At 39.9% G+C, this 13,744-nt stretch overlaps 1 protein-coding gene across 1 annotated transcript in view; it reads left to right on the forward strand.

The window, feature by feature from the left end:
* Cps1 (carbamoyl-phosphate synthase 1) overlaps positions 1-13,175 on the forward strand; it is a 112,950-nt gene extending 99,775 nt beyond the window's left edge. The window contains exons 34-38 of the mRNA XM_060368562.1: positions 2,477-2,575; positions 9,052-9,111; positions 10,049-10,161; positions 11,326-11,455; positions 12,182-13,175. Coding sequence (XP_060224545.1) covers positions 2,477-2,575; positions 9,052-9,111; positions 10,049-10,161; positions 11,326-11,455; positions 12,182-12,280 — 501 coding nt within the window. The 3' untranslated portion in view covers positions 12,281-13,175. The remainder of the gene's footprint in view (positions 1-2,476; positions 2,576-9,051; positions 9,112-10,048; positions 10,162-11,325; positions 11,456-12,181) is intronic.
* The last annotated feature ends 569 nt before the right edge of the window (positions 13,176-13,744 follow it).

Consider the following 13,744-nt stretch of genomic DNA (forward strand, 5'->3'; position numbering starts at 1 on the left):
GCTTTTATTTCCCCAAGGGAGCTCAAAGGGCTTAGGAAGTTTGAATTAAAGACAAATCTTCTACCTCTTTTTTGGTAACAGAGCTGACATTTTTTTTTACATGTGAGCCTGGGAACTGAATACATGTGTTCTTCATTCATTCCCCATCACCCACCCTGAACAAGTCATATACTTCTCTAGACATCCGAGCATGTCCTGTGTCAATCTTTGTTAGGTTCTCACATGCATAACAGTTCGACCTCTGTTCTGCTGTGATTGAAGCAGATCAGCGCATCTTTACTAGAAATGTGTAGAATGACAGCATTTAAAAGGTCATAGATGTGAACACTAGAAACTGCAACTAGATGAAAAATCCCAAGCCCACCCTTAAGATGAATCCCAGCAACAACCTCTTGAGGCTGGTCTAAAAACTATAATGGAACTGGCCACTGGATGTCCCTCTTCTCTTGTGTTGGAACTGTTTCAAGTGAAGGTTTCTTTAAGAATTTGAAATGTGTTTTCTCATAGAGAGCTGTCAGATTCTAGAAAGTTCTCTACATGTCAGTGTCAGGACATTTTATGAATCACCTAGCCCTTGACAGACTTACTGGCTACAACTTTCAGATCCTCATCAGTGCACACTGGAATGGCAACGCCAGACTGTGGGGCATTACTGTTTCTCTTGGTATTAAGGAAAAACATCTAACTAGGAGAATATTTAATTGCAACAAATATGCGATGTTTTATATGGTTGCTTGGTTACAAGCATGAGCTTTGATGAGAAGCCAAGTGAGACCTGGAGACAGGCAGGGAGGCCTGGATGACTGCATGCATAGAAAGTGTCTCTTGGTCCTTTTGCTGTTTCTCTTAATACAGCTGGAAAAGGAGCCTAGCTGTGAGTGATGGGCGCTACATTTATTCCCAGAAAAAGGATCCTGTCTTCAGGTTCATTATGATCCCATGACCCTGTTTTCAGCTGGCCCAGAGCCAGGTTAGGGAGAGCTCTCCTGCTCTTCCTCTGCTTTTCTAGTGTGGCAAGTTGGTTTTCAGGGTTTATGTCCTCTCTCTTTCATACAATGATGATAATAACAACAACTTATTTTTTTCATATTTGTAGTCTCACTTTCTAAAATACAAAAAATTCTTCTAATATTAAAGTCATATTACCAAGTGTCATCAAGTATGATGATTTAAATTCTGTTTCATAACTGAAGTCAGAATACTACATCCAGTTTAGAGACCTCAACTATGCTTCAAAGACACCTCTACAGCGTTTAAGTGGATTGCTGTAGAGAGCTGTATAAGCACCGAGCTTATCTTATTACATTTTATTTTATAGCGGTAAAGAGGATATGATCTTGATATTATAGGACTATTTGACTTTTTTTGTTTTTGTCTTTTTGAATGGCAAGGCAGAAAACTGATGGGATACCTCTTTTGGGTAGCTGTGCTTCAGATGGGACTGCAGGTTCCTTTCAGTGGAAGTGAGACTCATTATCTTCCACTGACATTGCGTTGATGGGCCAGCATTTGACTGATTAAAATGCTCACCGTGGAGTGAAAAGCAGGCGCGCACTTGTGGTCAGCTGAAGGTTATACTCATGAGAACTTTCCTTGCCCAGCAAGAGGGAGTCATTTGCTTAAAGAATGAATTCAGCCGTCAGCATTATTTACTGGAATGGTGACTCTGAAAGCGTGCCAGATGATATGTGCAGAACTGACTCCCATCATGTTGAAATACACCACGTGTCCTCCAGTCACGGCAGCCGTTTGATCTGTAACGACAGTGTACAGCAGTTACCCTGGGGAAATCTCTGCGGACCCTACCCATTTGTGTTAGCTTGGCATCTTTTCCTTTCCCGTCTTTACACGTGGGTACCCAGGAGGCGTTGCAGGATATTTTGGTCCCATCTATAAAAGTGATAAAAAAAAAAAAAAGGAAAGAATAAGCTCTTTGGAGATTTTCATGTACTCATTGCATTTCTCAGGCACCCTTCTCTTAAGGCGTCTGAGATGATTTTAAACCGGTGAGTCAGTAGTTTGTCATTTCCGTCATTCCCCGCCCTGAGCTCATTCACTGGTGTGGGGTAATGTGACACATACAGTTATTTATACATTAATTCGTATCGATATTTAGAAAGTCACCATATTACACAACAGAAGCTGTGATTTGTATCCAAATAACTTGCAGTACCATCCGGTATGTTGTTCCACTGAGTGTTGTTGAATAGAGAAGGAGTTGCTTGTTCATTCATTATGCCTAATTAAAAACATAAGATACATCTGTCCTGGCCAGCCATGTAATCCTTGGATTCAGGCTGCTTGGTGTTTGGAAAAATACTGAAATAATCTAGGAAAAGAGTTTATCAGTATATTGACCTCTATCAGTTTCTAGTTTTCTTTTTTCTCCCCCTTTCTTCTTTTTTTTTTTCTGTAATTTTATTAGACTATTTTCCCTTCCTGTACTTTATTTTATTTTTTATTTAATCCTGAACAGGTGGCGTGTTTTGGTGAGGGTATTCACACAGCCTTCCTCAAGGCAATGCTGTCTACAGGGTTTAAGATACCTCAGAAAGGCATTCTGATTGGAATCCAGGTGAGTGGCGTGTGGCTGTGCGCGTTCTTAGGGAGCACATGGTTAGCGGCTGGGATGCTAATTGTGGTATAGAAGAGAGGGGAATTAGTTACTTTCTTTGGAAAATGGTAACTTATGGGAATGACCACTGGTTCTTCAATTTGACCCCGTGGCCCTCTCTTGCAGCAGCAGCAAATACAAAGTAAATTGAGAAATAGAAGAAAAAGCATGTCTAGCGAGTGATTATTTATTTTGAAAGGGACTGTGTTAGAAATGCAATGCCCTCTAATCATTGTTCAGGCATTTTCTCTATTTTTTTCTCATTCTTATTCATTTATTTAGAATTTTTTTAATGTATTTTGATCAAACTTATCCTTCCTCCCCCCTCTTCCAGAGCCACCTCTCCTTTTTTTTCCCCACCCAACTTTGTGTCCTGTATCTTTTAAAACCCATAAAGTATAGTTTGTGATGTCCATATACTCTTCATTGTATGGTCTTCACTTGAGGGTGGTCAACCGAACAGGGACTATATTCTTCAAGCAAATTAAACACACTCTCTGCCAGCAAACAGTTACCTTAGGTGGGGATGGGGCGACATGAAGGAGAGAGATTTTCTTCATGTCGGAGTTTTGTCTGTCTTGGGCTTGCACAGGTCTTGTGCATCCTTTTTATGTACATAGGCCAAAGCAAGATGAGGTGACTATGAATGAACATTTTAACACAGTAACAAGAGCGGTATTGGTTTATCATCGCAAGTGATGTGTAAATAAATCTCAGGGTAAAAATTTGGACGCAAAGTGTCAGTAACTCCTTGAAGTAATCATTGCAACAATGTATACAGGTTCTTTTTGTAAGTTCCTGAAAAGTAATCGTATATGCTTCTCAACTGGTCATTCACTTTGACTTGAGATTAGTAATTCTTATATCCTTTAAAAACAATGAGTGGTCATATATAACCTCCCCTGCTGTGACTTTAATAAGCTCAACCCCTGCATGGATTCACAAAAATCAATAAAAACATAATTAGAACAGAATCAGGTATTCTCAGGCCAGTGGGTGATCATTATAAATGCCTGCCTCATTAGGGCGTCTTAATATTAGTAGATTAGACTCTGGAGACTGGACAGGTAGTCGCTCTGTTGAAGCCTCTAGAAAGAGTAGCTTGGGACTTCGCTTTATGAAGGCGGCAGAAGGGCGATGGCGAGGACGTGGAGCAGAGGCTAACAGGATGACTTCTTACGTGAGGCTTAATGGCAGCTTAGAGACGCATCACGCCATACGAGTGACTCGTCACGTTACAAATGGTACTAAGTATTATTAAGTCCCAACTAGGAGAACATTGACCCAACTTCCAGTGAGGGCTTAAAGTTTAATGTGAGACTTGGGGACATTCAGAGGAGACCATGCCCTTAGCCCTCATCTTCACAACTAATCAAAACACGGCTAACATTTTCAAATAGCAGTTTAAGGAGGCAGTGATGTATAAAATTGTGGCTTGTTTGGTTCCAGTGCTGCAGGGAAATGTGCCGCAAAATTAATTTGTCCCCATGAAATATTTGTGGGATTTGGGCATCAGTGAACAGAATTTTGCTTTGTAGGAGAAAAGGGGGACTTTATGGAGGGAGAAGAATATTTTCAAAGTAATGAGATTTTATTAATTAAAATTCTACTTTTGGATGCATTGTTTTTAAAACAACCTTTCTTCAGCCACATATGTTATTACAAAAAGCACATTCCGCTTGTGTATGAGTGGCAATTATTAGTGTTTTAAAAATATTTTTAGTACTAAGTTAAATGTAGTTTAAAATTATGCTTACTGAAATGTCTACACTACAACAGGGAAAACTGATCAGTAGAAATGTAAGTCTCTAAAAATAGAAGGAATATAACTTTATGACTTATTTTATATGAGAGGCAAGGAACACCTGCCATTCCTAACATTTAATGTTTATATAGTTTCTCCATTCCATTCATGCTCATTTTAAAAAGCACTTACACTGAAAATATGAGAGGAGGCTAGGCAGAGAGTCCATAGCTTTAAGTCTTAGAGATACTACCTCAGCTAGTCAAGGATTTAATCTACACTCATCTTTTTACCCACACTTCAGTGCAGCATGGCTCCAGTCATCTGCGTTGTGTGTTTCAGGATTCGCCTTGAAAACACACTGTAACATGTTATCACCAGGTCAGAAGAGTTCAGTCTAACTTTTCAAACATATAATCAGAATTGACTTAGCAGAGAACTAATGTGGAAATGAAGAGCAGGGCTAGGAATGATGTCTGAAAGCATCCGGTTGGGAAAGTTATTTAATCGTGTTATGACAGAGGAAATCACCTTCTTGGTGATTGCGTCTTGGCTTCTTAGTGTGGCCAGCCCCATGGTATGCTGCTGTAGGCTTTGCAGAACACCGCGAGTCCCATCATTGCTGGGAATTTCCTTTCTTTCTCCTTCCCAGAGCAATGGTGAGGGTGTTCAGCGTCCACTCCATCTGTAGTGAAGGTTTTCTCTCCTCTTCTTCGTATGGCCTGAGTTAAGTATGCGCTCTGAGTAGACAGAGGTAGCGAAGACACTACATTCTACACTCAGTCAATTGGTACAACAGGTTCCAAGAGAAAACTTGGGATCAGAGAGACTTGGAATAGGGGGCAAGGTGACTCTGGAAAACATCTTCACTTAGTGTCACAGGTTGAAAACATTTTAAAATAAGCATTTATTATTAGCAGGCTTTTAATATGTAGAGGTGTGTGTGTGTGCATGTTTGTGCGTGTGCACATGCATGCACATGCTTCCCTGTATGTGGCGTTCTTGTTAAATCTGTACTTCTCTTTCCCATTGCAAACCTTTACTCATGCACTCTCTTTCTGCCCTTTCTATGTTGGAGCCCAGGGTCAAATCACTCAGGAAGCTTGAAATATTTGTACCATACATCTTGTGTACCTAGGATTTAGGAGAAAGGAGGAGTCAGGATGCAGATTTTAGCAAAGCATCTTTGTCAGCTTAATTGCCACGTGCACTGGGGTCTCTAGGGAGAAGCCCTCTACATCCCAGGGCATCTGTAATAGAGGAAGCAGAATGTGGGTCTATGAGGCAACAGAATCACCCTTGATTTCCCTGAAGTCATTCCAGCCACCTTTCATCCTGTCACAATGTATTTTTAGTTGCTATGAGCAGGCAATCTGCCTTGTTTTGAGGTTTTTCTAGAGCACCCTTTAACAATGAGTGATTTACTCCAGAGGACATGGAGAGCACTTTCTGTGTTTCCCCCTCTGATTGGGCTATTCAGCAATGCTGGTGAAGTGGCAAGCACCAGCCTGACATCTGGGCTTCAGCACTGCTCAGAAACACAAAGCAAGCTTTTATTTGAAAAGACGACTCCAAGTGACATGAATAACCTTTTATCTTCAAAGAGGCATCATTAGGAACAACCACACAGTTGTCAATCCTGCCAACTCCGTAGCATCCGCAGACATCACTTGGTGTTAAGTTGGCTTTCTCTTCTCTAGCCGGAAGTTGGATTAGAGTGAAAATGACCATTGAAGGAAATAGATGCTTATCCCACCTTTGAAAAGAACTTTTTCCTTATAAACATTTCTAAGAACATAAACTACCTTTGTACTTTTCACCTCTACCAAGGAATGGATTCTTACATAGGTATTTTCAATCAGCTTTTAAATCTGAGGCTTCTCAGATGCAAGCTGACAGTGGTAATTTCTTTTTGTAGAGAGGCTGTTTTAAGTGTCACAAGTGTTCAATACATGTTTGATAGAAGTTTATAATGTGTCTATGAAAGCCAACACCCCACACCAGAAGGCAGAGTGGTTCCCTGGCTGGGAACTGCCAATACTGTCATGTTGGATATTTATCATTTTCACTTGGGGGACAGCAATGAAACCGCTTCATAATGAGGTTCTGCCCGGAATCTGCAGGTCTTAGAAGACTTGCTGACTTATTTTATTTTAAAACGGCAAAGGAAAAAAAATGCATTATGGTATTCCTCCCTCGTTTTTTTTTAATTGTGACTTTGGTCAAGGTTAATGCATCTTGACCTCAAATTGCAAAGTGAGTAAAGGATAACCCTTCCAGCCTCATTCGTTTCCATTTTCTAAACTAAAGTGTACATCAGAGTGACCTGAGGGTTTGAAAACTACTTATGACTGGGATTTCCACGTGATGCAATCATATGAGTGGAACCTGAGTTTCCCACTTTTAGTAAGTTCAGATGATGCTAATGCTTTGCTTTGGGACATCTGGGAACCACCTTACTTGTGGTAGTTTGTTTTAGAAACCTGAAGAAAAATTGGTTATCACATTATTATTATCACCATGTCCTCAGTGACTTTTTCGCTAAGGGAATGCTTAAGAGATTGAGAGTCATTAGTTAAGTGCATGACTAATGCACCAATTATCCAAGCATTAGCGGAGACCTCGCCTGTCATTTAGTAAAAACTAAAGTCTGTTCTGTGTTTATCAGAAAGCCCAACTTTAATGTTACATATGAAGGGGGGGGTTAATAAAATGCAGAGATGCATTTTGTATGTTTCTTATCAAGGAATATTAAATTGTGAGGCGAATATAATGGATCACCTCGACTCTTGTTTCCCAAGCAAGGTCACACTTAAGCATATTAGTGTCCTCTTCTGCCTCGTGTGTGTTAAGTCAGTGCTGCATACTGCATTAAACTGTCCTAATGTCAATTAGTAAGAATTATTCTCTGTTTTCTCTATATATTTTATAATTTTATTTTTTATGTAGAGCCATGAACTGATGGTATCTAAATACATTTATTACCTGAGTGGAAATAGAAAGCTACTATTTGGGGGAACAGTTACCATTGTGTTCTAGAAGGCTGTCGTGAATAACAGCTGTGCCTGCCTTAGCTCATATTCATCCCATTGCATTTATGTTTTCTTTTTGCCAATGGTTTCTTCCCCTAAAACTGCAGTTCTGGGTTTGAGAGGTCCAGAATTTAAAAAAGATTTTTATATTTAAACATAGTCTTTGGAGTCATTCCTTAGGATTGAGATCTTTTCTCAGAGAATCTTTTCCTGTAAATATAATGAGAATTTATGGGTCAAACATCATCAAAATTGTACAAGGATCTATATATATCTTTAACTACAATTCTTAGTTTTGGGACTAGAAATATGATCATATCCAGTTTTTTTCAAACATCGCTAGTGTAATTTCTAAATTGATCACAAGACAATTACAGAAACAACATTATATCACCAGTTAAACAAAGTCTTTTTAAATAAAAATCAGTAAAATAACCTCAATGAAAAACAAAAATAACAGCTATACTCTTAAGCACATGTTATTTAAAATAGCTCAGGCACTAAAACACGATATTAAGGTCAATGTCATAGTTTAACCTTTGGGTAGGTCAGCTTATTTTTGCTCTATGTCATCCTGCACGTTGCCTTGAAAACACAAACTCTTAAAGACAGGGAGTTTTTACTCACGGGGAACACCTGGTGACAATGGGCAGAAATCCAGGGAAATCGGGGACAGCTGGGGTCCTGGGAAGACTACAACAAAAGAACAAGAGAAGCTGTCTGAAAAATGAGCTGGACCAGTAGGACAATCTATTTAGAATTGGGTGTGTATGGTGAGAAAATTAGTTTGGACAACAATAAGTGATAGAAGAACCCAGGATTGAATACTAGGTTCTAGGGGCAGGAATCTAGTCTTTGAGGGGAAAAAAAGTGCAACTATTTCAATGTTAATGGAACTGACTGATGTTTTCTGAGAGCTGTTATTAGCCCAGAAAGTGCTTATCGGGAACATTAACACTCTGTAGGGGTTGCTAGTATATTTTCCCACTGCCCAATCACAGAGACCCAACGTCACATAAGTATCAAAGGGATGAGGAAACTGACTCAGAGAAAAAGCGAAATCACTCATGGAAACACAAATTAGTGAGCCTGAGGTGCCTCAAGAAAGAGGAGCGTGATCATCACTCTGAGAAGTGAAGACGAAAGGCCGGGGGTATTAACTTTTCTGAGCATAAAGTTCTACATTTCTAGGGAAAGGAAAAGCCAGGACCTGAAAAGACGCTTAATACTCTAGGGATCTTTAGAGCACATGAAGTTCTAGGACAATGAGTGAGTTATTATAAGCAGCGCAAAATTAGAACTCACCAATGACAGCAGGTTTTTTTGGATAGGGAAAGAGCCAGGCGCCAGCAAGGCTCACTTGGTGTTGGTGTTCAGATCTCAGCGTCTCTAACTAGGCGAAGAAACCACGTACCGGAAACAGTGTGGGTCTATTGTCACATGGCCGGGACTCAATGTGAATGAAAAGGCTTAGAGATAGGTGGGAGGCAGAAAACAAGATGACATAGATGGAATTTCATCTGCGTTGAAGAATAACTTATACCAAGGAAAAAGCAACATATGGGAGTTTCTTCTTATAATGGTGGGAAGGACACACATTTAGTGTGTCTAACCAAGACAATGTGTATCTAGAAAGTGAATCCTGTTCATTTCTCTTCCAGCAATCTTTCCGTCCAAGATTCCTTGGTGTGGCTGAGCAGTTACACAATGAAGGTTTCAAGGTATACTCTCTTAGTTCTTTTTTAAAAAGTCACTGTCTTTCAACATTGAATTTTGTCGATGAAATAAAATTCTGTACAAACAGGAAACCTGACTTTTCCATTTCAAAACCTCCACAGAGGCTAATTGGCAGTTAATGATTGTTGGGGGGAGGAGAGTGTCATTTTTTTTTTCAGTGTTGTAACCCCTGGTAAGATGATCTGTCTATAGTAAATAACCTTCCTCTCACCTTGCACCAAGAAACGATAATTAAGTTCACTGGGTCACTCAAAAGAAGACGTGAAAATAGGAGAGAAATCATTGAACAGAAGGCATCTTGTGAGACAGAGGAGGATCAGAGAGAGGAATGGGGGTGAACACTAAAATTGGTTATATAAACAAATGAAACCATCAAAAAATAAAGTTAAAAAATAAACTTTACATCGTCTAAAATAATTAGAAAGATTAGGCTTAACAAAACGACTACAATTTGTCAGCTTGGAAACTTTTGATGAAGCATAATTAGGACACTCACCAGTGTATTTCTGTATCTTTTTCTTTTCTCAATTCCGTGTGAGGTCATAGTTTCCAGCTGTTACAGTTCCAGTGGAGCATCCTCTAGCAAACTGCTCTGCACACAGTCTCCTTCAGGAAAACAAAGTTATTCCCACAGCTCAGATTGGGCTTGTGGTCATGGATTTTGTTGACCACATAAAAATATTTTCTAAGCTATGACTAGTTCATTTACAAATACAGTTACAACCGAGACTCTTAAGTGTTTCCTCAGTGCAAAGATTATAAAATAGTATCTGCGCCCCATATTCTGAGCTCAAGAGGCTACCCTTGGCACAATGCTTCTTCATGTTTCTTTCTCTTCTCTCTGCTGTCAGGCATCCCGATGTCCCTCCATTAACAAAGGCTCCTTCTTTGTAGTAACCAGGTTTTCTCTTTCAAATGCAGCTTTTTGCCACAGAAGCCACATCAGACTGGCTCAACGCCAACAATGTCCCTGCCACCCCGGTGGCATGGCCATCTCAGGAAGGACAGAATCCCAGCCTCTCTTCCATCCGAAAGTAAGAACTGAATAGTCCATTTCCTGAGTTGGGGAAAAAAAAGAACCTAAAGGAAAAACAGAGGATAAATGGTGGAAGCTAGTACAACAGGAAGGCCTCACCTCACTTGCTTTCAAATCTTCTCAAAAGTGTGTTTGATTAACAAGTGTACAAGTGAACACAGTTATGGGTGATAATTTATTCTTATAAAAAGTGTTATCGCTATATGTGTGCACCTGTGTCTGTGATCGCATCTCTCAGATCCTTCTGGTAAGAGTTCTTGACAGGTACAAGTAAAACTGTGAAGAACACAATGTAGTGCTTTCTATATTATGTCACATATGTATACACATAAAGTATGTATACATGTATATGTGATTGATCATCTATATTTCACGGAGTTTGTGCTCCAATAGATCAGTCAATTTATTGAAGCAGTTGCTGCACGGAGAAAACTGGAGTAAGCATTTTGATGATGTTATCAACTAAATGGTGGTTCCTTAGGCCATATTGTCACCTGACTTTTAAGATTAGCTGCATGAGGCTTCAGGAAAGGCAGGGCACCCATTTTCCCAAAGCTACATGGGATGAGTACACAATAGATCCTTCTGTGTTACCCCCTGGATGTAACAGTTGACCTAATAACTTCAACATACCAAATTCTATGCAATATGCTACTTATTAAAGGTTGTTTAGAAATAATTATAATACGAATGAAAGAATAGCATCATGTACAGACCGTAGAGTCCCTTGCTTAGAGTTTTGTCAAATGAAAACCAAATGGCTCCATGCTTTTGGCATTTGAACGTCTCTTAGTGTATGTTCAGTTAGTCCAAAAGCAGAATGTGATTCAGGAAAATTCACAACCAGGCATTCTCATGCCTTCTCCTGTTAGGGAGTGGGGAGCAGGCACAGAGATATTCTTGCTATATTGGGTGGTATTTTCAAGAGAAAACAAGTTTTGCATCCTGTTAGATTTTTACTAGAGTTCAGAAACAAAATAAAAATTGTAATTTCTCAGCGAGTGCTGCTTGAACATCCATGCAAAAGTAGAAAGGAGAAAGCAGTGGTCAGCTCACTGTGTCACTTGTTAAAATGGCAAACGATAATTTGTCTTAGTAATTTTGAAACTGATTATGAAATAGGCGTTGCCAACTGCAGGATTTTATTTATTTCTTCTTTTAGGTTGATAAGAGATGGAAGCATTGACCTAGTGATTAATCTTCCCAATAACAACACCAAATTTGTCCACGATAATTATGTGATCCGGAGGACAGCGGTGGACAGTGGGATCGCTCTCCTCACCAATTTCCAGGTGTGTTCCCTCTTTTAAATATAAGCCACATGTAGGCTTTACCTTCAAGAGTGTTAACTACACCCAGCAACTCTCTCTCTCTCCCCCATGCAGCATTCAGAGCAGAGGGGGATTCTTTGATAGAATCTAAACAACGGTGTTAATATGGTAGATCATGGCCTCACTTGAAGAGTTAGACATTAAGCAATTGAGATAATAAAAAGCCAGGAACAGGAGCGGTTCTTTTATGACCCATTCAATTATGCTCTGAGTGCATAGGTACAGCATAGTTCGGAATGAAGATCCAGTGCTGTCTCCTCGTCTTCAAGTGAAAGCCACTGCACGAAAGCAACAGCTCATTGATCAAAGGTGCAGATGTAACCTACATACTTGTCCACATTATCTCTCTCTTTCACACACACACACACACACACACACACATTCAATTTCATTTGGCTGTGGGCCACCTGAGTGATCACAGAAAGAACCACATATCTGAGATTCACTAAGGATCAGTGTATCATATTTTTTCCCTAAGTTAGTTCTAATCCTTATTGTGGGAGAGGTAAATTTATTCAAAGTGAAGCCTGAACTCTGTGGAAAAAAAAAAAAAACCCCGACATTGCATCTTTCATTCCATACCCCTTTGAAAACTGGGAGCAGAACTTGTGACTTTTCACTCCTGATTCATCCTGCATTCACTTTCATCTCTGGTAGGTTGCTGACATTCTCGACGTTTTCTTTCAGGTGACCAAACTTTTTGCTGAAGCTGTGCAGAAATCTCGCACTGTGGACTCCAAGAGTCTGTTCCACTACAGGCAGTACAGTGCGGGAAAGGCAGCATAGAGCAGTAAGCGTCCTGTGAATTCAGCCTTAAGTCATCATGAGCCACATCGCACCCAAGTGACCATTCCCAGCCTGTCTCCAGAAACGGATGTTGTCACCAAACTTTATTTTGGGTTTCTCTCCTCTTAGTAGTCTGTGTCTTTAACCATTAAATTGTTTCAGTCACTTTTTGTCAACTTCTTCCCAAGTCACTTTCTCTTCACAAGAAATTCAACCTTATTTTTGGTAGACTGACTTTTAACATATCCCGGTGCTCGTTAGTAATGATCAAAGGAGAGAAAGTTGATGTTGCCTCCTGAACTATACTCTAAACATACTCTTGTTTTTAAAGTAATATCTGCCACACTCAGAGCCCACTAACGGGGCAGATTACCATGAAATTTTTGTTAAATGAAATATGGATTTAATTTACGAATGGCATCATGATATATATGTAGCGTTCCTTTTTTGGATAGTGATTCTCAGTTATTTACCTGAGCTAGAAATACCATTTCTTCTTCCCAGGATATACAATGTGAGGTTGGATTTCTTTGCTGGATACTTTCCTGAGGTGTTGGAGGCCAGCAGATGGCAGAGGACACAGAGGGGTTACATTCATGGTACTCTTGCTGGATTTTAACATAAGCAAAGAGAAATGTCCAGACTCATGAAACCCACCTTCTGCTCAAAGTTTGGAACATTTTAGAAGTTGTTGTTCCTTTGTATGATGGATTCTGGAGATCATCCAAGACTCAACCTGCATTCTGCATCCCACACATATTAAACATAGGGGCCCCCATTCCTTTACAGACAAGAATTATTTTTCTTTCAAGATAGCCTTTGTTGCTTTTAAGTGTTTTGGTTATTGCAGTGCTTTAATTTGTGAACTTTTAAATAAAATACTATTAAGTGAAAATGCCTTTGAACTTCTTTATTTAACAAAATAAAATATAGTAAGATAAAATAAAACCCATCACATTCAAGAGGGACAATGCAAACCAACAGAAGGAAAAGAACCCCAAGAGAAGGCACAAGAATCAGAGACCCATTTGATCATGCGTTCAGGAGTCCAATGAAAACACTAAGTTAAAAGCCAAAGTACACATACAGCACCTGGTGCAGACCCATGCTGGCAGCATGCTTGCTGTTTTAGTCTCTGCGGGTTCATAGGAACTTTGTTCTGTTGATCCTTGTTCTCCTGGTGTCCTCCATCCCCTATGGCTCTTGCATCCCCGCCCCCTCTTCTTCTTTGGGGATCCCTGAGCTCTATGGGAGAAATTTGATGGAGACATCTCATTTAGGGCTGTGTATTCCAAAGTCTCTCTCTCTCTCTCTCTCTCTCTCTCTCTCTCTCTCTCTCTCTCTCTCCTCTCTTTATGCATAATGTCTGGCTGTGGGTCTCTCTATTGGTTCCATTTGCTGTGGGAGAAAGCTTCTCTGATGATGGCTGAGAGAGGCACTGATCTATGAGAATGGCAGAATTTC

This window comes from Meriones unguiculatus, chromosome 15, assembly GCF_030254825.1.
Source record: "Meriones unguiculatus strain TT.TT164.6M chromosome 15, Bangor_MerUng_6.1, whole genome shotgun sequence".
In the NCBI taxonomy this organism is placed as follows: Eukaryota; Metazoa; Chordata; class Mammalia; order Rodentia; family Muridae; genus Meriones; species Meriones unguiculatus.